This window comes from Mesoplodon mirus (genome assembly GCF_964341445.2).
Source record: "Mesoplodon mirus genome assembly, chromosome: 6".
Taxonomy (NCBI): Eukaryota; Metazoa; Chordata; class Mammalia; order Artiodactyla; family Ziphiidae; genus Mesoplodon; species Mesoplodon mirus.
The window spans coordinates 69,791,637-69,819,191 of NC_138982.1; the positions used below are offsets into that span (position 1 = coordinate 69,791,637).

Sequence of the window (27,555 nt, forward strand, 5' to 3'; positions counted from 1 at the left end):
CATAAATATTATTAAAAATTTTTAAACAAATAAAGTAATATTAATATGACTTCCCACCCAAAAATGAATTTGAATAAAATTGATTTATGTATACATAATTTTAAATACACAAAATTGTTTGATTCTCTAGTATAACAATACGCAGCTTAGTACATTTTGATAATCTCCATTATACACAGCTTAGTACATTTTAATAATCTCCACTAAATTAGTAATCTAAAGTAGTAACTTAAGGATACAACACTTTATATGCTAAGCATACAAAGTTTTTTCTTTCTAGAATCATGTATTTTAGGCTAGAAAGAACCTTAGAAAACATCTGGTTCATATTCCTTACTTTAAATAGGACCAAACTGAATCCTCTACAGGGCTTAGAGCCAGTTCACTCAGTCCTAACCCAGTGCTTTTCCAGCACTCTGCTACCTTTCCAAACAAAAACAACAACTACTATGGAAAAGTAGTTTTCCTGGGCAGTAATATTCATATGTGCTCACTTAAAAAACAATATCTATCCAGGTCATGGAGAGAAGTCACTAATGATTTCTACTGTAAACTCAAGCTTTCAGCATCTGGTTTTTACCATTCACTCAGTGGGCACAAAGGACTTTAAAAATAAACTGAATCCCTCTCACCTTTAAAAAAAATAATTGGGATAACTTTCCCAAACAATATTATCAATGCACTTTTCTTTCAATTTCATAACAATTCAATAAAAACGTACTCAATATTTGCAAGGAGGACAAAGCTGAATATTCAGTCAAAAGACAGAGTCAACAAATATAGTATATGATAAATACCAAGATTGAAGATTGTAATAAATGTCACACAGGGTTATGCTAAAATTTCAATTAAAAAAATACTAGTCTATAATAAACCTGAAACACATATAAGGATGTCACATGTTCCTTTTCTAATCTAATTATCTTTACTTATTTGTTTTTTGCAAATATCAAATAGGATTTTTTTAAATAAAGTAACCCATTCCTTCCTCTATTGATAACTGTAAATTTCATCATAGCCCATTCTTTCATATACTATAATCAAGGTAATCAAAAGTGGAACTAAAACTAAATCTGCACTGACTCCTTAAAATGCAAATTTTATAGTCCTCAAACTTCCCCTATGAATACATTAAATAAAATGGTAATAGTATTAACTTCCAATATTTTGATATTCTAGCAAAAACCAGATTTATGTGTGTAGATATGTACACTGTATCCAGCACTGAACAAATAAAAAGCGCAAGTGGTAAAATATCATACATAGTACAAGTCTATTTTATAAAAAAACAAAAAGCTAAGTATAATTATATATGTACATCTGGGAATAGAGCAAGGTACAGTAAGAAGGGTACTAAACTATTAACACTGGATTGGTGGCAGATAGAAAATATATTCATTTTTTTTCTTTATATACCTATCAGTTTTTGACCCATTATAATAAACATGTATTACTTTATAACTTTTAAAAGTATGTAATATTTTTTTAAAGGGGAGAGGATGTGAGCAGACAAAGGACAAAATTTTCTCACAGCTTACTGTGAGTATATTAGAATTGAGATATTGTTTTTAGCAATCTGAAGTTACTTACGTAACTGAAACTGATAAGATTTTTTTTCTTTTTCTGTAAAATAAATGATACTTTGTAGAAAGTCTATGCTTCTACAAATTTTCACACACTATTTCAACAGCCTATGAATAGGGAGAAAAATGAAAGAAGTGAAACAGAGAGGTTGTGTGCATTGCTGGAGGTCACACCGTAAAATCATGTTCTCCCAGCTCCTCATGCTGTGCTCTTCCTAAAATAAACAGACTATGTATGTTAAAGTTAAATACAGATGCTATGAATCTGTGACAAATGGTAATGAGTGTGGCCAAAGATACCACTGTGGCAAAGGCATTCTCCATCTTAACTCCTAATGCTTTGATGGGAGAAATAAAAAGAAACCCTGTTACCTCTGCTGCTGCTTCTCTCTCTGCAGTTAGAGACCTTAGATCCTGAGAAAAGCATGAAATAACTACCAGGTACCTTGTGGGGTCCTCTGCAATGAAGCAAACCCTATGGTATCCTGAACTAGAATATAAAAAACATCCGAATACAATATTCAGTTACTCTCATCGTTTCAAGAAGGCCTGACTTTCAGACTCTTGAATAATGGGAAGTGGGGGTTATTTAATGCACTTAGAATATTTGGTTTTACTTTATAAAGCTTTAATAAGCACATGTGCATAAAAGTCAGAAAATAAATTTTATCTAGGTTAAACATAAATCTGAGACTATTAGTAGTACCATGAAAATTACATGACATATTGTCTTTTTTTTTTTTTTTTTAAAGCTAACTGGCCACCATTTTCTACCAAGACCACCGTGTCTTAAAAAAGCAACAACAACCGACAGATCTTTCTTTGGAAGAGAGGGGAGGGAGAAAGGGTAGAAAAAGGGCCCAAGTTCCTGCTGTTTGATTGACTAGATAATATTTATTAATCATTTACTGCAGAAGCAAATTTTAATAAACTTGTAACTGATCAAAATGTTTCAGAGAAATGGGTCACTGACAAGGTACTGTTTCTGACTGAAATGTGAGCCGGTTCCCAGACTTAGGACTTGTAAACTGCCTAAGAAATCAAGGCAGTAACACGATATTAATATTTAATCCACATTAAAGGTATTTTAATTTGCACACATTCATAGGACACACTTGTTTGCTAAAAGGAAAGAGAGAAAAATTTATAGAATTCATCTTCCAGAAAGAAGAAAAACTTCATGCTGTTTTATCTCACGATAACAGTTTAAGGAAAGTGTCTGTTTTAAAATGCACATTTACCCTAAACCTCAAATATATATCAGCTTAGGTAAAAAAAAAAAAAAAAAAAAAAATGCTGGGAGGAGAGGGATCTATTACATTAAAGTCCCTAAATAGGATATGAGATAATAGTTTTCATCAGTGTTTAATAAATATATACAGTGTACAAGAAACATCAGTGTATTGTGAGATAACTATGTTCTCAAACTCATTTAGACAAATGTCAAAAATATTGTTTTGGAACACATTGGTGAAACATTAAAATAAGACAGGTATTTTAAAACGTAACAGACAAAGGATGAGTGACTTTAGAATAGGGTTCATAACCTCTGTTTGAGAATAGGGTTCAAAACCTCTGCATGCATCCTCAAAAGTATAACAATAATACATAAACTGTATTTACGCTTGCATTAAATAAAATCTTTAGTCTGTGAACTGAAATACAGCCGTTTTATTTGTGAGTTCTACACAAAATAGCCTAAAACAGAGAGAAAAGGGCTTTTATTAGAATGTAGTATTATTGATGAGCATGTAATAGCAAGAGCCCGCCTACATTTCTGGCAAGCAGCGACTATATTCTACAAACCACTGATGGGCTAAACAAGCTATTAATGACAGTTGCTTTTCAACATTTAAAATGGTCAGACTGTGTTGCCTGACCACAAGGACAAGTAGGTCATCATTCTCAAATGTTATACAATATAAGAAACATAAATGAGACCTCTGTGGGGAGAAAAAACCCACAGGTATGGCTCCAGAGTTCTTTGGCTATTCAACTATTAATAGAAAGCAAATCCCACTTAAAGTTGTAAATACTTGTAACCCATTTTACTAAAAGATTTATCATCACTTGTTTAACTTTCCACCTCAAGCTGAACAAGGTATTATTAGTCCTAGTGTCCAGCTCCAGCCCTGAAATATACAACTTAATGTCCAGAACCCAAATAAAGAAAAAAAAATTAGCCCTTTGCTACTCTCACAGAGTAAGATGATGAAAATGTTCACCCTGTATAAACCTGTGGAGTGTCTGTCTCTCTGGGTTTATGAATGTCCAACTAATCATTCATAGGTTGCAGAATCATACTCAATGAGTATACGGGGGAACATCTAGATTTTTCATCAGATTCAGAGGGCCTTGTTCATCGGACACGTCTTTCAAGTCAATGCCTTTCAATGTACTTTTCTTTCTGGTGAACCAGCGGCATTAGCCTCACTTGGTAGCTTGCTAAATGTAGAATCTCAAGTCCCACTCCAGACCCAGAGTTTAAACAATATCCCCAGGAGGTTCATATGCACATTAAAGATGGTGAAGCACTGACCTAGAACATGTCCCCCCACCCAAACCCACCTCCAGTTATTTGACTTTTCAGAAAAGAGAACAAGGGAAGTTTAGAAATATCATACTGATCAGGATAATTCACTTCATTCCCTGCTAAAGGGCATGGCACAGCAGTCCTTTCAAGCCAGAAACAACCCACAAAACTATTTTGACCTAAAAAAAGTGACAACTTTTCATATAGCTCAACCTAATATATTCAGATCTCAATCCCTCTCCCAAGAGGAAAGGATAGCATTATTTTTATAGATTGCTAATAAAACAATCATAGCTATATTATAATCAAATGTCAAGGTTCTATCTCCTGTACACTTTTATAATTGTAACAATAAAAATGCACATTAATGTCACCTACTTGACTGTATTAAAAACACTCTAAAAAGTTAATCTTTTAACCCCCTATTACATAGTTCAATAAGGGTTACTACTCACTATATTATCCAGAATTTAAAAACATAGGATGGTAGAAAAATATGGAGTCAGCTACCTTTGATATACAGAGAACTTAAGAGTCAATTTTCCACACCCTAGGGCATCTTTAATAAAAAAAAGTCAGGAGCAACATCACCATCTAATAACCACCCACCTCCATTCCTTCAACCCTGCTGTGTTAACAGACATACACTGGAGTCACATCAGAAGGTCTTTAATTTGTATATGATTCGTCATCAAATAAAAAATACTATTTCCTTAAGTTCATTATAAAATCTAAGCACAACATTATAAGCAATGTTTCCACTCATTTTCTCTAAGCTTAAATAGATATGGACACTGAACTCTGAGATGTTTTGTATTCAATTCTGCTGACCATTCGGCAGGACCTCTGTAGGAGGACTCCTGAGGATTCAAGGTCTATTCAACATTGATTTCCGACATTTTTCATTATGAATTTCTCATTTGAGGCAAAACTTTTCAAAGACACCCCACCCTGTGCCACCCCTGATAATGGCTGTAAGTTTAATACATAACTGGAAGTACAAACAAAAATCATCCACAGAAAAACAAAGTGCAACACTAAAATGCCAAAATAGTGAACACAGGCCTAGGATTTGGTGTTACCATAGCACCAGCTAGAGGGAAGGGGCTTGAAAAGGAGTGGGACCAGAAGAGGCAGCCTCAGGAAGCTGCTTCTGGGAGAAAATCAGGTAAACAGAATACATGTCAGTGACAAGATAGAAAGCAGTAAGAAACAAACTGCTAAAGAGAAACAAGACATGCCAACCCCTTCATCCCTGCCACCCCCATCATCATCTGCTAGAGAAATTACGCTTCGATGTACTGCAGAAGAAGGCACCCTTAAACTAGGAACCCTGTCTACAAAATGTCTAGGATTTCTAAAACGAAGGAAGAAAGGAAGGAAGGGAGGGAGAGAGGGAGGAAGGGAAGAAAGGAAAAGAAAGAAATCAAATCACCCCCATATAAAGCTACTATAAGAAGTAACTAGAAAATGCAAATTAAAACATTTCAGTAGATGAAAATTCTTCCCCTAAAACCAACTACAAAGCACAAGACTTATTTGGACAAATAACAAAAAGAAAACCTAGAATCAGGCATTCAAAAAATAAAAACAGAAATGGAAGGAAAAATATTTCAGGTATGGAAAATACATTACAAGGTGCACAAAGAAGAATAAATTTGAATGAAAATTTAATAAGAAATACTGAATAAAAGCAGAAAAATGATTCAGAGAATAAAGACAAAGTAAAATAGTAAAAAGAGTCAGAGAGAAAGGGACCGAAATAGAAGATAAGCAGAGAAAGATTATATATTGGAGTCACTAAAGAAGAAAATAAAACAATGGAACGGACTAATATTTAATTCTATAATCCATGAAAATTATTTCTGGAAATGAGAAAACTTAAGTCTACATATGAAATTGCCCAGAAAAATTAGCCAGAAACAATCAACTTTGAGAATTATCCTAGTAAAAGCAAGATCAATGAAAAAATGGTAATGTCTCAAGGCAAAAAAATCTAATTATTCATAAGGGTAAAAAAATAAGGCTGGTACCAGAGACATCAAGAGAAGAATAATATCTCAAGAAAGTCAAGGAAAAAACTGTAAGCGAAGGGTTTTATGTCCAGTCAAGCTGTCATTCAAGTGGCAAGACTCCAGAAAAACAGCTTGGAATGTACACGATCTTGGAGAATAATGTACATAGGAGCCTTTCCTGAGGAATATACTAGTGGATGAGTTTTATACAAACAGGAGATAAATGGGGAAATATCAGCAAACAAACTGATGGCAAATATTTAATATATTTAATTTTAAAGGTGATTCTAAAACAACGTAAGCATGGGTGGAAGAACAGTATGCAAACATTTTATATTCTAACAAAGTAGCAAAAACACAGCAAGAAGAAATGGGAGGAAAAGGAAGAAAGGGAAAATAAAACAGGAGCATTGTCTATAACGAAGGTAACAGGTGGGAGTCAAAGGATGTCATCTATAAGGTTAAACAGGAACAAGGGGGATCAAAACCATTATAAAAGGTATAAATACAAAGGTAACCACTAGAACAAAAATGCAAACCTTCCTAAGTTTCATCATCATAATTACAATAGCTCTTCAGAGACAATTCTCCATAACATTCTGTACATCTTATATCAGCCATCAGCCTTTGTTCATAACTATCTTTTCAAAGATGTTTGGTATAGCAAACAGTATACCAAACAGCAAGATAGAGACAGAATCTCCCCCTGGGCCAGAAGGTATGTTTGTTACCTAACTAGGATAATAAAGGTAATATCTTTCTCTTGGGCAAAGTTTGGGCAGATTTTCTAACAGCTTCTTAAAGAACTCCTAAATCTGGAGCCCCTCAGCGATGACACAAACCCACTGGGTATGCAGCATCACCCCATGAGACTTGGGGGTCAAGGGGAACCTATACAACCATTAAGTACGTGCTACTTTTTGTGCTGTTAGTAAGAAAATGCTTTGTCTCTGACGCAGGGAATCTTGTGTCTTCTGTCAGCATCTATGAAAGTGTAGCAGGCATGCAAGTTGGGCTAAAATCTTAATAAAGGAGACACAGCTAAATAGAGAAAGAAACATAGTAAATATAATGATACACACAGTAATTATGGAGTGATTTACAGGATATACTGATAAGTGAAAACAGCAAAATAGAAAAAAGTATACACAATATGCTTTAAAAAAAATATTTATTTGTTTATTTTTTGGCTGTGCTGCAAGGCTTGCAGGATCTTAGTTCCCCAACCAGGGTTCAAACCCGGGCCCCTGGGAGTGGAAGCACAGAGTCCTAACCATTGTACCTCCAGGGAATTCCTTACAATATGCTTTTTATTAAGAAACAGGAAATAGGAATACATACACATATGCATATACATATATATACACATAATCTTACAAAAAGCACAGGAAGGATAAACAAGAAGTTAATAAAATATGCTACCTACAAGGAATAGAGAATAGCTAGAAAGGAAGGGAGTGACACTTCTCTGACGATACTACTGTGTATCATATTTTGACTTCTGGAAGCATGTTAACATTATAGATATTCAAACATAACTAAATCTACAAGAATGGGAACAAAGGCACCTAAAATTCAATGCAAATGGAAACAAATGAACACCACTATATTTCAAAGGAATAAACTACACTCAAGGGGAAAAAGAACTACAAATAAATCTTGAAATCTTTTATTTAAGTTTATTTTCAAAATATATAGTTGTACTGGAACTATTTTATGTATATTATATGATTGAGCAAATGGGTAAATGTATTAGTGTTGTTAGGAGTCCAGGTTCTCCCTTTGCATAAAGGGAAATACAAATATGAAATGGAGGAGGACAAGGAAGAATTCTGTGGTTTGGATTGAAATTGGAGGTATCAGTATGACTCACACGTTCTTAAAAATATTTATCTACTTACCTACCTACCTCTATTTAACTATCTAATCTAGCACTGAAAGGTCCTAGAAGTAATGAAATCCCAGAGACAATAAGCATATCACATGTACAGACCTTGATTCCTAAAATACCATTTTCCTCTAAAATGGAATAGGGTAATTTGAAGAAATGGCTGATTCTGGGAGTGGGACAGGGAAGGTATAAGATAAGCCTGAAACATCTTGTTGTATCAGAAAATGAGGACGTGATTAAAAAAAAAAAGGGGGGGGTATGTTGAAAGGACCCAGAAACCATCTTTAAAGAAGATTCTCTGGACAAATCTGTGACAATCTGAGTGTCAAAACAAATAAGAAAAGTAACTGATAATAACCTAGTCATGAGTCTTTGCTCACAATAAGTAAAGAAAATAAGAAAGAAGGATGGGCTTTTCCTTAGAGTGGAATGCTGGCTGCTAAATATAGGGGGCGTGGTAGAGCTGGAAAAATCTCAATTTTGCAATCATCAGGCAAGAATCATCAATGGATGTCAGGGCACCAACCTTCAAAAGTTCTGTCTAGAATTTTAAACAGACATAGACTTTATGGGTAGTACACAAGTTTGTGAGAAGAAAAATATAATGGTATTGGGGAGTAAACTATAAGAAATTTAAGCTAAGAATGACATGCTGGACAGTTTCCAGGAAAAGTTGGCAAAATAGAAAAGAATGATAGAATAAAGACTGAATCAAGGGCTTGAGAGATTGTGACAAATAAATGAATTGGCCCTTGAAGAGGTTCCAGGGAAACAGAGTCCACCTATCTTATTCTTTTCTCCATACACCCACACTTGTTACAGATAACTATATATACCAAGAAGAGCCCATAAATAGAGTACAAAGACAGTGCAACCATATATGTGTTCTTGTGACAAATATACTGCATGCCATTTTTCTTAACTCATTTAAACTTATACTGGCTTTCACCCTCTCTTAGAACAATGCTAATTTTCTATGATAATCCAGATAAATTTGAAAAGACAAGAAGGGTACATAAAGAAGAAATTAACTCCAAATGTGTGGGATGTTCTTCTCATTTTAATGTTACACCATATATATATCTATATATATATAGATATATATAGATATATATAGATATAGATATTTTTTTCTTTTTTTTTTGCGCTATGTGGGCCTCTCACTGCTGTGGCCTCTCCCGTTGCGGAGCACAGGCTCCGGACGCGCAGGCTCAGCGGCCATGGCTCACGGGCCTAGCTGCTCCGCGGCATGTGGGATCTTCCTGGACCCGGGCACGAACCCGTGTCCCCTGCATCGGCAGGCGGACTCTCAACCACTGCGCCACCAGGGAAGCCCAACACCATATATTTTTTAAAATCAATCTATTAGAATCTATACTTTAATTGTATTTGGTATGCAGACAATTCAAAGAAAGGGTACGTGTGCTAGAAGACAAGGGTTATAAGTATCTGTTCAGCTGGAAAGTGGAGAGACCAAACCTAAGGAGCCCACAGTTGCTAGACAGACAGGTTTCTTTGTGCTCAACCAATGAATTCTTAAGTTCACTTCCTTCTTAGGCAGTTATAAAGAATATCACTGACTTTACTGAATATTATTAGTGTACAAAGCAATATATATGTGTATATATGTGATAATATGTATTCATGTATTCATATTATTATTAATAGTTCACAGTCAGTGGGTCAATTTTACAATGTCAAGTTACAGAATTTGAATGACAAGTAAAATGCATTAAAATCATCTACTTCCACTACCTGTTGTACTAATCATGGCTCTCTCATCCCTAAAATGCCTTATCTTTGAAATACACTTGATGTATATGACCCAGATAAAATGAAATATAACTCAGAGTCAAAAATGGAAAAGGTTTTTAAACACTTTTAGCTGAAGAATTCTTTGTTCAGATGAAATCTTATTTTAAAAGTTTAAAAGTATACAAAATAACTGAAAGTGGGAACTATTCTGGCTAAAGTGGGCAGTGGAAGTCTGGAGTGACACCTGTTTTAGGGAGACTTCGTGGCAGCCCAAGGCAGTTAGAAAACCACTGCTGCATAGGATTATAAGTAGAGTATAAATGCATGAAATTGTCACTGAATGTAAGTTCATACTAGTGAGTATTAAAAAAATATGGAATTTAAACAAAAAAAAAGAATCTAACTCATCTACTGATGAATATGAACCAAGAAAATATACAGTCTTTTTATTAAATAGTAATTTACAAAAGAAGTATAAAAGAGAGCTCATTTTGGAACTATGTTAGCTGTTCTTCCTTGTTATAAGCTGCTAATTGATACTGGCATAGATATCTTAGATTAATATTTTTATTCTGATGTCCATACGTATGTCTTAAATATCATGTGCCTCTATGAAGTGATAAACAGGGATTCAAGAAATAATTTTTAATAATGAGAATAACAATATTATTTAATTACTTCTACTCTGGACAAATAAATCTACTTCAATTTTTCTAACTGGTTTATTATATTCTGCTTTTAATAATTAATCTGTAATTTTTAGGATGATTTTATCATTTTTAAAAAGTCTAGGTTTCCTCAGTTTCCTTTAGCTATTGAAAGAAAAACCAAAAATCCTTTCTAACTCTAAAACTACTATAAATAAAAATGAAGCTGCCTCTTGCTACTGTTTGCTTTGTGGGAGCAGAACAAAAGCACATTAATAGTTAACAAAGCTACAATATGATATATGAATGAAGTCTTGCATTAAAAAAGTACTTAGATTGTATTTACAAAAGAATTTCTATCATTAATTATTCAATGTTTGGATTTGAACAGAAACCAGAGCATGACTTTATAATGCTCTGTTTAAATGAACTACTTAATGTAATGAACACTCAATGTGGTGAGCTCAATGAATTTTGGACCTGGTATAATACAACAGTTTTTCCAATTTTCTGACCAATTGACAGATTTTAATGTTAAGTCAGTTGGAATTTCACTTGTTTTAAAAATGTTTACTTAAACCAAAAATTTTGCATCTCAATTATTTTATATTCTAAAACTGAATGTAGTTTAAACCAATGAATTATTCATAAAGCAAAGACATCAGGAAAAACAAAGCTGTGCACTTCTTTCAAAGCAGTTAAATTGCTAAAACATACCATATTTATGCATGCAATATTTGATTGTGTTTTTCTTAAAACACAAGCTTGTTTTTGTCAGATCAAGATTTGCCAAAAATTCTACACCAAACACTTTTCTTTATAATTAAAGCAATCATCAATCCAAGGATTGTCATCCATTTTATTTCATCTCTACATCAGAAAAAAATGTAATTTAAAAAAAATTTAATTCCCTTGAAATGATAAGATAAATGAAAATGTAAGTGCCTTCACGTAATAACAGTAAGCTGACCCTTTGGGAAATGGTTGACTTTCTCAATACAAGGTATTCAAAGCTCATTCAAAAGTGTTCATTTAGAATGCAGATATCAAAGATGATGCAAATGTTCAAGAGAAAATTAGAACTTACCAGATGTTCTAATCCAGCTTTGATGCTTCCAGATTCCCTAAAATAGAAGAATAAAAGTTTAAAATAGTTGTTAAACCCTTGTCTGCTATAATTTATGTTTACCTCAAAAATATTTTACAAACCTTTATAATTTTTTCATATATCTTTCCTAATGTTCACAATAACATTGTTTTTAAGGGCAAAACAATTTCCTTATGGAACAGGTAATTTATTTATATCTAATAGTAGTACTACCGCTAAAATTGATATTCGTCTAGTAGAAAAAATGTTTCAGACTTCTCAAAGTCAGTGGAGAACAAAAAAGAAATCAAATGTGTTATTTTACTATTTGCACACTATCTTTATTTTACATTAGCTTTTTCATTAGAGTTTATGTTTTTTCAATGTTTATTATGAAAATGTTCAAACATACAGATTCTATCCACCATCTAGAGTCTACAACTGACATTTTACTACATTTGTTTTATCAAATATCCATCCATCAATAGGTGCATTTTTATATTAAAAAATAGCCACAAAAAGAATGTTTGTGAGTACATAGTTAAATAAGTCAATCTTAAATTTTTTCCTACCATTAATTTTATCAACTTAGTGCCCACTACAAATCAGAACCTAGGACTACTGTAATATTTAAAAGCAAAAAAATCACCAATGGAAACACAAACATCAAATATCACAATATATTTTAAGTATTTAATTTCTTGCTTTTCACTTTAAAAAAGAGTGCTGATGAAACTAAAAATACAAATAACTGTGCAAGTAGCAAAGATAATTTAAATACACATTTGGTGAAATATGGCAATAGTGAGATATTTTTCCTGATTTTGGTCAATGCTAATTTATTAGTGACAAATGGACTTTGACTTTTCTCACTCCAACAAGCAGTATTTGAATTCCATCATTAACATCACACCTTATTTGTTTTAACATAAAATTATACTTCTACCACATTGCAGAAAATAATTATGAAACATCCAACAACAGTACTGCATTCATAATGTTTAATCTTTTCCCCATACCTCTTTCTTTCTCTAAAGGGGCCCCAATTTTATTTCTTTTCTCTTTATTTTGTCTCCTTTTTTTTTTTTTTTTTTTTTTGCCAAAAATCTACTTACTTCTGTTTCCTTTGTCTTGCTATACAATCTTTTCAAACTTCCCTATCTTTTCCCATTGGCTCTACTGCTTGAAAACTATACTCATGGCTTCCAACCTTTGCTCTCACTGCCCAGTCTGGCATACTGGGAATAAATTCCACTGTCTACTGATTAGTACTCATCTTTAGCCATTCTCTCTTCTGCTTTCTGCTTCTGGCAATGCTATATATTCAACATTTAAAAATTTAAGGATTTCTGAAACATTCTCTGGATGCAGTCCTAATGAAAAGTGACAGAAATAAATTGTAACAAGGTGTCAGAGAAGGCCAATAGCTACTTAAATAATTATTTTTACCTTTATTATTATAAAATTAATGTATCTGTTGGAGCTGGAAGTCAGATGAATGTTTAAGTTTTCACAAGGAAATTCTCATATAACCATTTGTGCAATTTAAACAAAAAGAATAATACATATAGTGAGACATCTGACAGTGTAATATGTATTTATGTGTATGTAAACAGGTTACAATAAAATTAAATCTTCTTCCCATCAGTGACTCCCAGTTCTCAATCACTGATATTAGTTATTTGTTTGTCCTTCCAAAGATTGTCTATGCATGTATATGCATGCTGCTGTGTGTATGTGTGTTTCTCTTCTTCTTCTTCGTCTTTTTAACCCAAACAGAAGCATACTATACACACTGTTTTGTACCTGAACTTGGCAATCTATCTTGGAGCCAAGTATACTTATACTATATTATACACATCTACTTAATTTTTTCCCCATGGCTACATTGTCACATCATGGTTCTTATTAGAAAATAATGCTACAATATAAAAGAACAAAAATGCTCAGATTCAAAGTACAAGTCCATAATTCATTATCTGAAACCATTGGGGTTAGACATGCTTCATTACAGTATTTTGGATTTTAAGAAAGGTAATAAGGTACATATAGTGTATGTCATAAAACACTGACAGCAAGGCTTGAAGAAGCATCTCATCATCATACATATTAATAATTCTGAAAGAAACATATGAATGTCCACACAAAGTGGGATAAACAAAGACTATAAACAGCCTCATCTCAGGGTAGGTTTTGCTATTAACTGACTTCGTCACAAACTTAGGGAAAATTTCCCAGTTTTCTGAGTTATTTGCATTATGGAATCAAGAAGAAATAAGAAATAAATAAGAAAAAGAAAGAAAGGAAGGAAGGAAGGGAGGGAGGGAGGGAGAGGGAGGAAGTGGGGGAGAACAGGGCAGGGGAGAAAGCGGGAGAGGGAGAATGGGAGGGAGGAAGTAAAGGTTGGCTAGGTTTTGCTTTGTTATGTTTCCAAGTGATTCTTTAAATTAAATAATTCTAGGAAATATGCATTTTGAATGGCATGCCTGAAAAAAAACTAGGCATCATCCTTGACACATGCCCCTTTCCTTTGCTACCAAACGTAAACAAATGTAATCAACCCCAAGGTCTTGGCTATCCAACGTCCTTAATTATCACTTAGATTTAACCACTTCTTTCTATCTTCACAGCTATGTCTTATTTTAGGCCATCATCTTTTCTCTCCCTGATGACTGCAAAGCTTCTTAATGGGTCTCAGTGACCTCTGCCTAGCCCCATGTCAATTCATTCTCCATAATACATTAAGATCTTTGTAAAATGTAAGCTTGATTATGTCAATTCCCTTCTTAAAATCCACAATATACTACTATACTCCAGTTTACTAATTCCCTCTGTTATTTTGCCAAAGCTATTATCACATGGAAAGTGGCAGCAACAGCCATAACAAACTACTAACCTTGCTTTAATCATCACTGAACCACTCACTCTCTCTACCTGAGATGTTCCTTTTGTCCCAGACTCCTCTAATCCTCCTCAACTATCTAAAATATAAAAACATTCTTCAGAGCTCAACCTAAACAAAACCTCCACTGGGAAAACCTCTTTTCCTCATAAATGAGGTACTGAACTCTCCCCATGTGTTCACATCACGAAGTTCTCACACTATTATAAATATGTATTTACTTTCCCATTGACAACCACTAAAATGAAAATTCCTTGAGGACATGAATTACATCTTTCTAATTTTTATATCCCAGCATCTAATAGAGTGCCTGAATCAGAGTATGTATTCAACTAATAAGAGTCTGACATCTAACCATCATTAAGACAAGCTTAGATAGAGAGTCAGTAGCAACCATCCCAGGTCTCTGGGTGGTCCTACCCAGCTCCATACCACTCAAAGAAGGCAACTGCAACAGTGAGTTGCTGTTTGGAAGAATAGTTTTGGGAGCTGTGTGTACGTGTGTGGTGGGTGGTAGGTGGTTATTTCGCTTTGTTTTGCTTTGGGTTGTTTTTGATAAAGTAGGAGGACACAATGGAAAAGTGGTTGACTGAGGCCAGAGTAGAACAATTAACCTGGAGGAGCACAAGCCTGGGCCTAGACTTTCACTCCTCTCCTTAGATTAAAATTAATAGCCAAGGCAGCTGAATGTTGCAAGAAAATAAAAGAGAAACCCACAAGGAAAATTTTAAGATCTTTGAGGTGTGTAGGCACAGGAACAGAAAAACAACAAAGAAAGCAACCTCATCCAGAGAAAACAGATCGAGCAAGAATATGATAACATATTCAAAGATAAGGGAAGATTTTTAGAAATTAAATATGAAAGACAGTTATGAAAAAGAATCAATATGAGATAATGAGTATTAGAAATACAATAGTTAGAAACTCAGAGGATGAATTGAAAGCACAATAGCTACAGACCAAGAATAAATTAGTGAGCTGGAACACGGGGTAGAAGAACTCTCCCAGAAGGCATAGAAAAGGTATGAAAGACAGAACAAACAAGAGATAAAATTAAAAACAGGAGTAGAAGTATGAACATCTATATAATAAGAATCCTAGAAGGAATGAAAAGACAAAATAAAAGAGAAGAATTACTTGAAGAAATAATGACAAAAATTTCCTAGATATAGAAATATTCAAATCTTAGAGTGAAAGGGTACACACAGCAGTGAACAGGACAGCTAAAGAAAAATCCACAGCAAAGCATAATATAAGGATAATTAAGACTGTAATATTATAGATCAAGAGAAAAGTCTAAAAGTTTCCAGAAAGAAAAAGCATACCCCTCCATAAAGGAAGACTAGCACTGACACGAGACTTCTTAACACTAATGCTAGTCAATGGCATATTAACTTCCAAAAGAAAGTGTTTAAAAAAGAAAAAGAACTGTAAACCTAGAATTTATATTTAGTGAATAGACTGTTATTTACATTAAAGGAAAAATAAAGCAATTTTCAGCATACATAGTCTCAGGAAATTCAAAAGTTCTTAGGAATGTAATGCAATAAGAAGAGAAATAAAATCAGGAAGAAGCAAGAATATAAAGCAAGTAAAGGCTGGCACAGTACAAAGTAATTATTGTAATCTTAGTAATCAGTGACTAAAAAGAAAACTAAAGAAAGGTCACCTAACAATCTAGAATTAAAATGCCAGAGAAGGGACTTCCCTGGTGGCACAGTGGTTAAGAATCCACCTGCCAATGCAGGGGACACGGGTTCGAACCCTGGTCAGGGAAGATCCCACGTGCCGCAGAGCAACTAAGCCCGTGTGTTACAACTACTGAGCCTGTGCTCTAGACCTCGTGCGCCACAGGTACTGAAGCCCGTGCACCGCAACGAAGAGTAGCCCCTGCTCACCTCGGCTAGAGAAAGCCCGCATGCAGCAACGAAGATCCAATGCAGCCAAAAAAAAAAAAAAAAAAAGAAAAAAGCCAGAGAAGATTCTTAGATTGGGTATGAAAAAAATCTAGCAATGTGCGATTTACAAGAGACATAAAACAAAAAGGATCCAGAAAGGTTTCCAAAAAAGAGATAGTAAAAGATATAACCAGGCAAACATGAATCAAAAGAAAGTTGGGGTAAAGTGACTTTAATGACAAGATATATTTAAGCCACTTCCCCCTTCATATATATATATTTTGATATGTATATATTTTGCTATATACATACATAAAAGAAGGCCATTCTCTTCTAGTAAAAGATACAATAGATCAAGAAATTTTCATTTATATCCCGAAGGTTTGCATGTTTGTAAAGCTTAATATGTATCATAGATTGGGACACCAAAGTTTCAACAAGTTCTTCTTGAAAATCAGTTTTTATTTAGTCTTACTTTGGGCAGAAAGACAAGGAAGACTGACCATCTCAAAACAATGCAGATAAAGTATCATGAGTACATAAATACTACATTAGACAGCATGACGTATAATCCTGGTTCTAGAAGCAAAATAGTTGAATGAGCTTGGGTAATAATCCAAATTCTCTGAAGCTCAAATTGTTTACCTATGATGTGAAGATTTTTTAACACTTGTTTTACCTAACACATAGGGTTGCTGTGAAAAAATAAGCAAGATAATGTATATGAAAGTACACTATAAATTGTAATGTGCTAAAGAAATCTGTTATTATGGTAGATATTTAAATACAAAAGTCTTAAGAGTGGTTCCAAAACTCTTAATGAATTTTTTTTAAATAGAGAGGCAAGATTCAAGACATTGACAGAAGGATCTGGCAACAAATGGGATAAAGCCTGTCCTCTTTAGTGGTCTGTCTCTTGGGTTGTCCCTGTCATGACTTCATCAATATTTGTGCAACTCCTTTTGCCCTGTGCTGAAAGCAGACTTAATTCAATTATAGGTCTCAAAACTGATAAAATGGTCCTGAAGTGGAAAATGGGAAGAGATTATTGGCAAATGAATAAAGATTTGTATCGAACTAACACACAGGAGTACAGCAGGTCTTTTTTTAATCATTCCCTGTCTTAAATCTTCTGGGAACCATGAGTTTCCCTTCCCCTCATGCAGCACATAGATTTCTGAATTAGACTGCAATATTAAATAATTAATATACTTGCCATGATTGATGTTTTGCATTAGTTGAATATTAGGTTATCAATCAAAATCCACTTGGTTTAATGTAATAATATTGAAAAAGTGTCACCGGCTGTTCATCCAATTTGTAGTTGAGGCAGCACAGATAGTAATGTTGGCATAACATGAGGCTTTAAAGCAGGAAATTCAGTGGCTCAACATGTATGAGGCAGACATTTTGAAACTAACTGGGAGAAGACTGAGGTTGTCCTAAATAAACCTTGTGGCACCTGTCAGTGTCAATGTTAGTTCTCCTTCCAGTAAGAAGTTGCCATACATCAATCATACCATGGCAGGCAAGAAAAAAAATTAAAATAAAGCTACTGATTTACCTTTGTGGCAAACAGATTTCATCATTTTGCCAAAGGAAGCATGCTCTAAATCTGGAAAGTGTTGCTATTATAAAGCTTATACAATCTTAAGAAATTTCTAAACAAATAGACTAAAAAAGTTGATCCCTTCCTAGTAAGGTCAGATCTAAAAAATCTTAAATTTTTTAATGTAAGAACAAATTACACCAAAGTGATCATTCAGGTTTTATAATGGTCTAAGGGAATCTGGTCAAGGAGCCACAATTAATAATGATATTTATTTTGAAAAAACAGCATTCCTTTTGATGATGGCATTCTCCTTTCTCTCAATATTTTGTATCAAAATTGTCAAACTACTACCTTAGAAAAATATTTTTAATCACTTGCTTCTCCTAGTAAAAGCAAATTTTTCTCATCATTCCCTATCAAATCAATCTAAAATCTATTACGAATTTACTTATAAAAGTAATATTTTACAACATATTAAATAAACAAAAGACATCCAAAAGAAAAGTAAGTTTTTTGGATGGGAAGTAGAAAAGTAACAAAATAAATATAAACCAAAACTATTTCATAAAGCAAGCCAAAATACAGTGAGTATTTAGTTATAAAATAGAAACTATAATACATGTAACTAAATAAAGTAGCATTAATGTCTCATTTCACTGACCAAGAAATAAAAGATTAAATGTATTTATAACCAGTAATGTATTGATATATGTATTAACCCACATAAAATATGCACATATACAATAATTATGAAAAACAGAGTTTAACTCTTAAGTAATAAAAATTTTTACAGATTTTTTGGTTATGAACAAAGCATATTATTCACTTTTAAAAGATTAGTATGCTGCAGTTTTCTACAGCTGTATGAGATAAGATCACAGTTAATTTTGTACTCTTTCTCATAAAGCAAAAATCTATGTGAGCTGTTTTTTTTTATAATGGCAGTCAAAGTTTTTAAAAGCCTGAGTTATAAGTAATAAAAATATATACATCTCCTATCTCAAATTATAATTGATAAATTTTCACATGTATAAGACCTTTTTCTGTTATGTATCAAATGTTATGAATGAAAACTGTGGTAATACTATAAATCTAAGAAGAACTTGGTTCAAATTCCAACTCTTCTACTTAACTAAATAACTGTCAGGATATATACCTTCTCTAATTTGCCATTCTTAAGTTCAAATCAAAGATTAAGAAGATAATCGGCATGCATATTTTAGTCACTCAGTAATTACTCGTTCAATATGACAGACTAAATAATGGACTGTATTCTACTTTCAAAATCAAGAAACATCTTTACAGATGTTAGCTTTTTTTGGGGGGGGGGTACGTGGGTCTCTTACTGTCGTGGCCTCTCCCGTTGCGGAGCACAGGCTCCGGACGCGCAGGCTCAGCGGCCATGGCTCTCGGGCCCAGCCGCTCCGCGGCATGTGGCATCTTCCTGGACCGGGGCACGAACCCGTGTCCCCTGCATCGGCAGGTGGACTCTCAACCACTGCGCCACCAGGGAAGCCCAGATGTTAGCTTTTTTAACCACCTTAAAATCTGTTTCAACTGTAACACCTATATATGAAAGTCAGTCTACTTTTTAAATAAATACATACAAAGAGCTTGGCCCAATGGCTAGCATCCAATAAAAATACCATGTATATCTTGACATAAGAATATCATCCTTCTATCCTGACCTCTTTGAAAGGAGGCAGAATTAAAAAGTACACTGAAAAGAAGTATGCAAAAATAATTTCTTAATTCCCTAATTTTTTTACATTTTACCTCCAATAACAAAAACACAGACTATCACCACTAAGTTCCAAACTAGAATTCTTAGTTTCAACTTACTAGGTTTGGTTAGAATTCTCAGCATTTTTCCCCTGACTGGAAAATATCTTGCAAATTAGTAGATCTAAGTGTATATTCTTTGGTTACCACAGTTCAGAATGGTAGTTTTCAGACATTTGCTTTTAACAAGTAGTTATTGATCTGATTATTATTTGCAATAAATTCTGCTCTAGAACTTATAAATCATGTGCACAGACAAGTGTACTATGGTTACTGAATTTTATGTGTACTGTTCTAAGATTCTTTAATTAGTCTTGCAAATGTTAGTGAGCATCCATTACATCAGGACAAGTTTAAACTGAACATATTAAACAACTGAGGACTTACGATACACACTGAGCTTATTCCAATGGGAAGGTGAACACTAAGTTGGTATGTATCATAAGTTATTTACAGTTATTCAGGTAAAGAAGTTCTGCATGTCACAGAAAGGGCCTACATGGGAAAGAAAAGAGATTTCAATATTTTTCAAGTTATGCTCTAGACAACAGTCTCAGATGTAGAAAAACTAAGAGAATTTATCACAAGTATATCTGATCTAACAGAATTGCTGAAGGAAGTGCTTCAGATCAAGGGAAATTATACTAGAAAGAGACCTCGAACATCAAAAATGAAGGAAGAGCAACAGAAATATATTTATTGAGCACCTTCATACCTAGGCTCCATGTTAAATTCTGAGTAGATAATAAAAACAGTAACAACAAAATAAACAAACATCAACAACAAAAAGTACCTTGGATGCTTAAACTGTATTGTCAAACCAAGACTAATGCATGAAATAGTTAACATCCAAGCCAGGCAGTGAAACTGAATGTGAACATGCTACTTATCTGCTATTTCCACATGCAGCACTAAGGTTCATAATCAATGACAATCTTCTTTCCCACTGAGGCCAAATGTAGCTCAAGAATCTTTCCCAACACTGTGCTCTAAGAAGTCACTGGCAGTTGTCTGCAGTTAGCAAGTGAGGTACAACCTATTCATCACCACTCCCTTCAATCCATGTTCTTGACCTAAGTTCAAGAGAAGTTCAGAAGCAGGAGAAATTGCCATATGTGTTAGAATGGTTGGGAAATATTTAAACGAGGAGGGGTAATTTTAGCTGGATCCTGAAGGACTGACTGCATTTGAGCAGAGTTGGTAAGCAGAAAAGAAGAGGCAGGAAGAGCAAGCCCAAAGGTCCCAGATGACCTGTTAGAGGTCAAGTCAGGACAGTAGCCTGCCCAGGGTAGATGTATTAAAAGGTGATATTTCTTTTAGTCTTTAATTTTAAAGAATTTTTATTAGGTAAGTTTTCTGGAGTATCATGTACTGTTGTGCCTGTTGTTTAGTATGGGGGGGGGGAGTGGTGAAGAAAGGAAAACCTAATGGGGCAGTAGAAGCTAAAAGCTATATGCCCTGGCCAAGCAGTGCATCCTGGTGTGGTACTGCATCCACCAGAAGAAGGGACAGCTTTTCCTAGTATGCACAAAGGTGCCATATGGACTAGCAGTCCCACAAATAATAAATGCTTATTATAGAAAAATTCAAAATCACATCTGGTTCTAATGAAGAAGAAAATAAAAGTCACCTGAAATCCCACCTGCCAAGATAATACCTCAAGGTATTTTAGTTTTTTCCTCCCTTCGTATGTGTACACACAGACACACTTTTTTCTTACAAATATGGAATCATTATTGATTTGTTATGTACATAGCTTAGATTTTTTCACTACTTAATTATACATTATAAACAGCTTCTCAGATGTCAATAAATATATTTACATATAATAGTTTTGCTGTTTACATACTATTCTGTTCATAGATGTACAATAGGTTAACATATCCGTTAGTGTTGGACATTTGAGTTGTTTCTGATTTCTTATTCTAAATAAAAGTAGGATGTAAAAAAAGAGTAACTGATCATTAGATTTTAAAATCATTTATGAATTTTATGTTATGTTATGTTTTGACTTCCATTCATCCATCCTTGTTTAAGATGTTACTGAATAGGGCTTCCCTGGTGGCGCAGTGGTTGAGAGCCCGCCTACCGATGCAGGGGACATGGGTTCGTGCCCCGGTCCGGGAAGATCCCACATGCCGTGGAGCGGCTGGGCCCGTGAGCCATGGCCGCTGAGCCTGCACGTCCGGAGCCTGTGCTCCGCAACGGGAGAGACCACAACAGTGAGGGGCCCGCATACGGCAAAAAAAAAAAAAAAAAAAAAAAAGATGTTACTGAATAGATGATCAAAAAATTAGGAAGTAAACTAACAAAGTGGAGGACACTTAATCCAGGAAATGGGAAAACATCATAGAAGAGTTGTGAAGAGAAACAGTCCCAAGAAGAAGGAGGAAGTCCCAGAGTGACAGCTCTACAGCAGGCCTGGCTGAGCCTGAGATAGGAAATACAAAAAAAAAAAAAAAAGGCACGAGAAATGGTTACATACTCTAGGAAACAAAAACGTACACAAGGAGCCATAGTAGTTGGATCATCAATGAATGATATTTATATAGTTATATTAATGTAAACATGGGTCATAATTCAATAAAAAATAATTATAAGATGGTAGAACAGGTGGGGTGGGGACTGTAAAAGAACTAAAATGTCATCCAGCATTATAGGCTTTTAATAAATAATGCCTGAAATGGACAAATTGATGATATTTAGAACAATGGAGAGATTCTGCCAAGAATTAAACTTGCCTGCCTCTGGGAAGTGGGATAACAGCGGTCAGGGAGACAATAGGGGATTACTGTTTAATTATACCATGTTGTGCTACTGACCTCTTAAACTGTATGTATGTGTTAATTTAGTGGAAGTTAAAATTAATCTTTATTCTTTAAAAAAAATAGAGAACCTGGCACATCAGTGGTGCTCAAAAAAATAGAAGCTGTCTATTCTCCTTAAAATTCTGAAATACATCTGAAATGTGTTCATCATTTAGCTTTAGTTCTCCCAAAAAGCAGGGTCTGAGACAAGGACTTTCAGGCAAGTGGTTTATTTGGGAGAATGACCCCACCGAGTTCAGAAGAGAAGGACCTGGAAGAATGAAATAGGGAAAGAGGAACAACTAAACCAAGCATGTGTTATTAAGCTGTTATGCTTCTGTGGGCAATTGGAACTCAGTCCTACTGAAGATCCTCTGAAGAACTATGTGTCTCATAATTGTCTGAAATTGCAAGAGAGAAGTTATTTATCCCCCAGCTCTGGTCTGCTGTTGGTCAAGTTTGCCCCACAGAATGTTAACTCCCTAGCACTTCAGACTGCCCTCCCATACTACAGCAGGAAGCCCAGGGCAGAAGGCAGGAGATAAGTGATGCAGCTGAGTGAGGCATGGTCAGACCACACCTGCACATAGCTGTTTGCTGAAGCAATGGCCAGAAGCGGAATACAGACTGAAAGGAAGTAACCTGGGGGACAAAAGATGACCAACATGTATGGTTAAATGAATATATATACGCAAATTCCAAGCTACCTCTTATTTACCCTCCACAGTCCCACTTTCCCCTATACTCCCCAAATCTAAAATTACCTTTGGTGGGGAAAGGGGGAGAGGAATAAATTTGGAATTTGGGATTAACGGATACACACTACTATATGTAAAATAGATAAACAAGGACCAACTGTATAGCACAGGGAACTATATTCAGTATCTTGTAATAACCTATAATGGAAAATAATCTGAAAAATAATATATATATATAGAAAATCAACTATACTTCAATAAAAAAACTAGGATGTAAAAAAAAAATAATTGGGGCTTCCCTGGTGGTGCAGTGGTTGAGAGTCCACCTGCCGATGCAGGGGACGCGGGCTCGTGCCCCGGTCTGGGAAGATCCCACATGCCGCGGAGCAGCTGCACCCGTGAGCCATGGCCGCTGGGCCTGCGCGTCTGGAGCCTGTGCTCTGCAATGGGAGAGGCCACAGCAGTGAGAGGCCCGCGTAATGCAAAAAAAAAAAAAAAAAAAAAAAAAAATAATAATAATAATAATAATTGATCATTAGATTTAAAAATCATTTATGAATTTTGTGTTATGTTTATTTCACATGGAGGACTGGGGTAAACAATTTTTAAAAGGGGAAATAAACCAGTATATTTCTTCTCCAGTACTTAAGCCTAAATAATTTAAATTTATATAATTATTACATTTGCATAAATATAAATTTGGATTTAAAAATAAAGTATAGTTATCATTTATAATATTTAAATACAATTAAATATAAATTTCTACTTTCAAGGAAGTTCATTATCATAAAATAATGTTCCTACAGCTTCCTACAAGCAGTACCTACCTATATGTAGCAAAGTAAACAATTCTAAATGGAAGATAATAAATACATATAAGTATTCTACTAACGTCTTCAGCTGCTAAAACTGAGAGAAAATGCAACACATGTATATTTTTCCTAAGAAAAGCAAACTTCCAATAACTCAGAAATTGATTATTCAATTACTAAAGTCTTTTGTTGCTTTTTCTCTTCCCTCTGATGTTCTCCTTTGTAACTACACTGATACCCTAAAAGGAAACAAAAAACTAAGGTATGATTTTAATCTGGTAAGCACCTAACAGTGCTAGGAAATTAAAACTACAGTACTAAAATTCTTTCTTTGCTTAGTGAATCAAAATAAACTCCTCAGCCTATAATTCAAGAGTCCCCTCAAATCAAACAATTTGCCATTTCCTAAAGATCTCTTTGCACTTCTCAGCACTTAAATCTTTGATCATATTATCTAAGTAAACTGACCTTCTTAGAGATTCCACCTCTGAGGAAATACTGAACAGTATGTGCCAAGCACTGTAGTAAGTGCTTTACATCGGTTAGCTCATTTAACCCTTATAACTTTATTATAAAGAGATAAAATTATTATCCCTACTTTATAGATGAGATAACTGAGGCTTAGAGAGGTGAAGCAGATCACACAGTATACCGCTCAGCTATTAAAAGGCAGATATGAAGCCAGGCAGCCCAAGTTCACTGCCCAAATTTTAATCGAGAGAATTTATTACTGTCTCTCTGTAAAAGCAATAACTTTAACAATGAAACAAAATTTTACAGTATTCTCCTACTAGAACTATGATTGGGAAAGAAGCTGCAAAGGGGTAAGGATTTAAGTAAAAAAGAGCACTGACCCTTAAAGATAGACTAATATATACCAGGTGCTGAGCCTGGTCATTTACACTTATAATCTCATTGAATTCTCACAATATTCACAAAAAGAAAAATCTGTATAAATGGCTAACAAACATTCAGGGAAATATTATAGTGCACAGATCTGCAAGATAAAACTAAATGCCATTTTTCACCTAGGAAACAAGCAAAGATGAGAACAAATGATAATGTCTGTAGTGCTGGCAAAGGTATGGGGAATCAGGACCCTCATATGCTACCTGTGAGAGCAGAAAATAGTACAAGCTTTCCAGAGGACAAGAGGAAATGTTCCACATTTTCAATAATACACATAAAGCCTTTGACCTGAAGGTTCTACATCTCTGGGCTTAACCCAATGTTAAGAGTCACAAGATACTAATCACTCCATTGCATTTAATATAAGACAAATAACAACAACAAACTTGGAATAAATTAAATGCCTAATAATGGCAAACTATGAAATAAAACATGATAATATCCATACAACAGAAAACCATATACCATTAAAAATTATGATGTAGTTGTATATTTCCATGAAAATGTTCTTATGGCATATTGAGTTTTTAAAAAGAGCCTATTACAGTATGGTATGATGTTATAGTTGTTAAAAGAAAAGTTTTATACATGCATGTGTATAATATGAGTACATATGTGTGTGTATCTATGTGTAACTGAAAGGTTACAAACTAAAATGTTAAGAATATTTAACAATGGATTCTGACTGATTTTTATGTTCATTCTAATACTTTGTTTATATGTTTTCCAAAATTTCTTCCATGAAAACATATTACTGTTCGCCTAATTTTTTTAAAGTATTTTTTAAAAAGAATCCTCACAGCAGCTCTATGGAGTAGTACATTATCCTCATTTTGTAAATAAGAGATCTGCTTAGAGTAGAGTAACTTACTTAAGGCAAGAAAGTAACTTGCTAAGATGACCAAAATTGCTCTATCTGGATCCAAAGCTCATACTTTTTCTTTTTCAATAGAAATGCTGCCTGATGTATTAGATAAAATAAGGCTAGGTCTATACGGAACCCACACATTCCCTGTTCTCTCTACCCCTGAAAAAGATCCATAAATTATCTGTGTACATGCCTGTTATCTTCAGTGTTCACTTTAAAGACTCAGTGTACATTTCTATCCATCTTTTAAACTCTCTACAGTGTTTAATACTAATAGAATCTTTCTAAATTTGATACATGAATATATAAGATACAGATGAATTAAATTTAGAGTTGGAGAATGTGAAACTGGAATAGAGCTAATGGACATAGTTATGTCCATAATGCATGAGATAAATGGAAATGGTAAGCCCTTCAATAATTGATCCAGATTGGTCCAAGTTCTGCCACATTCCCTTCCTTCCCACTTTATCTATATTAGTTTTGTTTCCTATGACTTCACACCAAAATTCCTCCAGCACTCTTCTCCCTAACATTAATGTCTTCAAACCCCAAGTTCATGTCTCTGTCTGCTTTACAACCTATAATATCTGGCTAATAATTTACTACTATCCAAAATGTACCACTTCTCAGACCAGTCCATTATCATTTCCATAATTCCTTTTTTGCTCATGCATTCATCTACCTAGAACAGTCTTCCTCTTCCTTGATACATCTTCAAATTCTATACATTTATTGTACTAGAACCAAACTCCCACTTCTAATATTTTCGTAATAATTTCTAAACATATAGTCGCTCCTTGCATTCAATAAATAAGTCCTAGAAACTTCCAAGTACCCTAAGTTGTGAATGTAATAATGCATGTAAAGTGCTTGGTGGATTACTCTTAGCATGTATTACTAATTATTATCAACATCATTATTACTATGCAGACTCTTCGTGAGCATTGCTCAAATCATTAAGATCAGAAGGAAACAAAGCCACTCTGAGATAAAATGCTGAGCAGTCAAATGGTCTCTTTCACCAGCTAAGTGACATGACTCCTGAACATCATCCTGCACATATGCCTTAATGTTATGACGCATGAAAATTACAAATTCTCACATGCAACATAGGCCCCCTTTGAACAGACAGAATATTAATCTATGGCTACCAAGGTCAACTGCGTTGCCCTTACAGAAAACTCTCTGTAGTCTAGCGCTTACACATTCAGTACTTATTTTATGTGGCTTCTATGTCTGTATCCATTCCCCAAGTTAATTATTTGTTTAAGTAAACCTTCTGCTTTGTTACCACATGAAGCTTTTTGGTAAGTATAGATTCTTGGTGTTCAATGTCAATCAAACTCTAACTTTCCCAAAACTATACACTAAAGAGAAAAGTCTTCAGGTCTTGGGATATGGTTAACTAAAACAATTTATTTACATATCACTAACATTAGCTAATGTTCACAAAATTAGAATTGGAAGGTCTCACTAGGAAAAGCAGAGAAGGAAGTAGCCTAACAAAGTATTATAAGTGCTACATTAGAATTCTAATTTCACGAGAGTGTTTCTTGGGGGACTAAGAGGGTGTAGAAGGTAGAAACTGTGGACAGCAGAGTCCAGGAAATATTTCATAGAGGTGATGCTTGAGATTCCTTTGAACAAAGGCCGTTCCAACCGCAACGCGTCTGGAATCAGCTCCTCTGGCTTCTTCAAGGACTTTATACTCTTTCAATTATCTGTTCTCTTTCTCCCACCCTGTACTGCTACTGTGGAGCAATCAGGGGTTAAGGTTGTGAGTTAGGACAATGAGTCAACCTGAAAGTAACAA

General features: G+C 34.4%; 1 protein-coding gene across 3 annotated transcripts in view; it reads right to left on the minus strand.

The window, feature by feature from the left end:
- Nucleotides 1-27,555, minus strand: part of RSRC1 (arginine and serine rich coiled-coil 1) — a 440,238-nt gene that overhangs the window by 222,525 nt on the left and 190,158 nt on the right. For all 3 annotated transcript variants that reach the window (XM_082625184.1, XM_082625183.1, XM_082625182.1), the window contains one exon: nucleotides 11,512-11,548. In XM_082625184.1, the coding sequence (XP_082481310.1) occupies nucleotides 11,512-11,548 (37 nt within the window). The remainder of the gene's footprint in view (nucleotides 1-11,511; nucleotides 11,549-27,555) is intronic.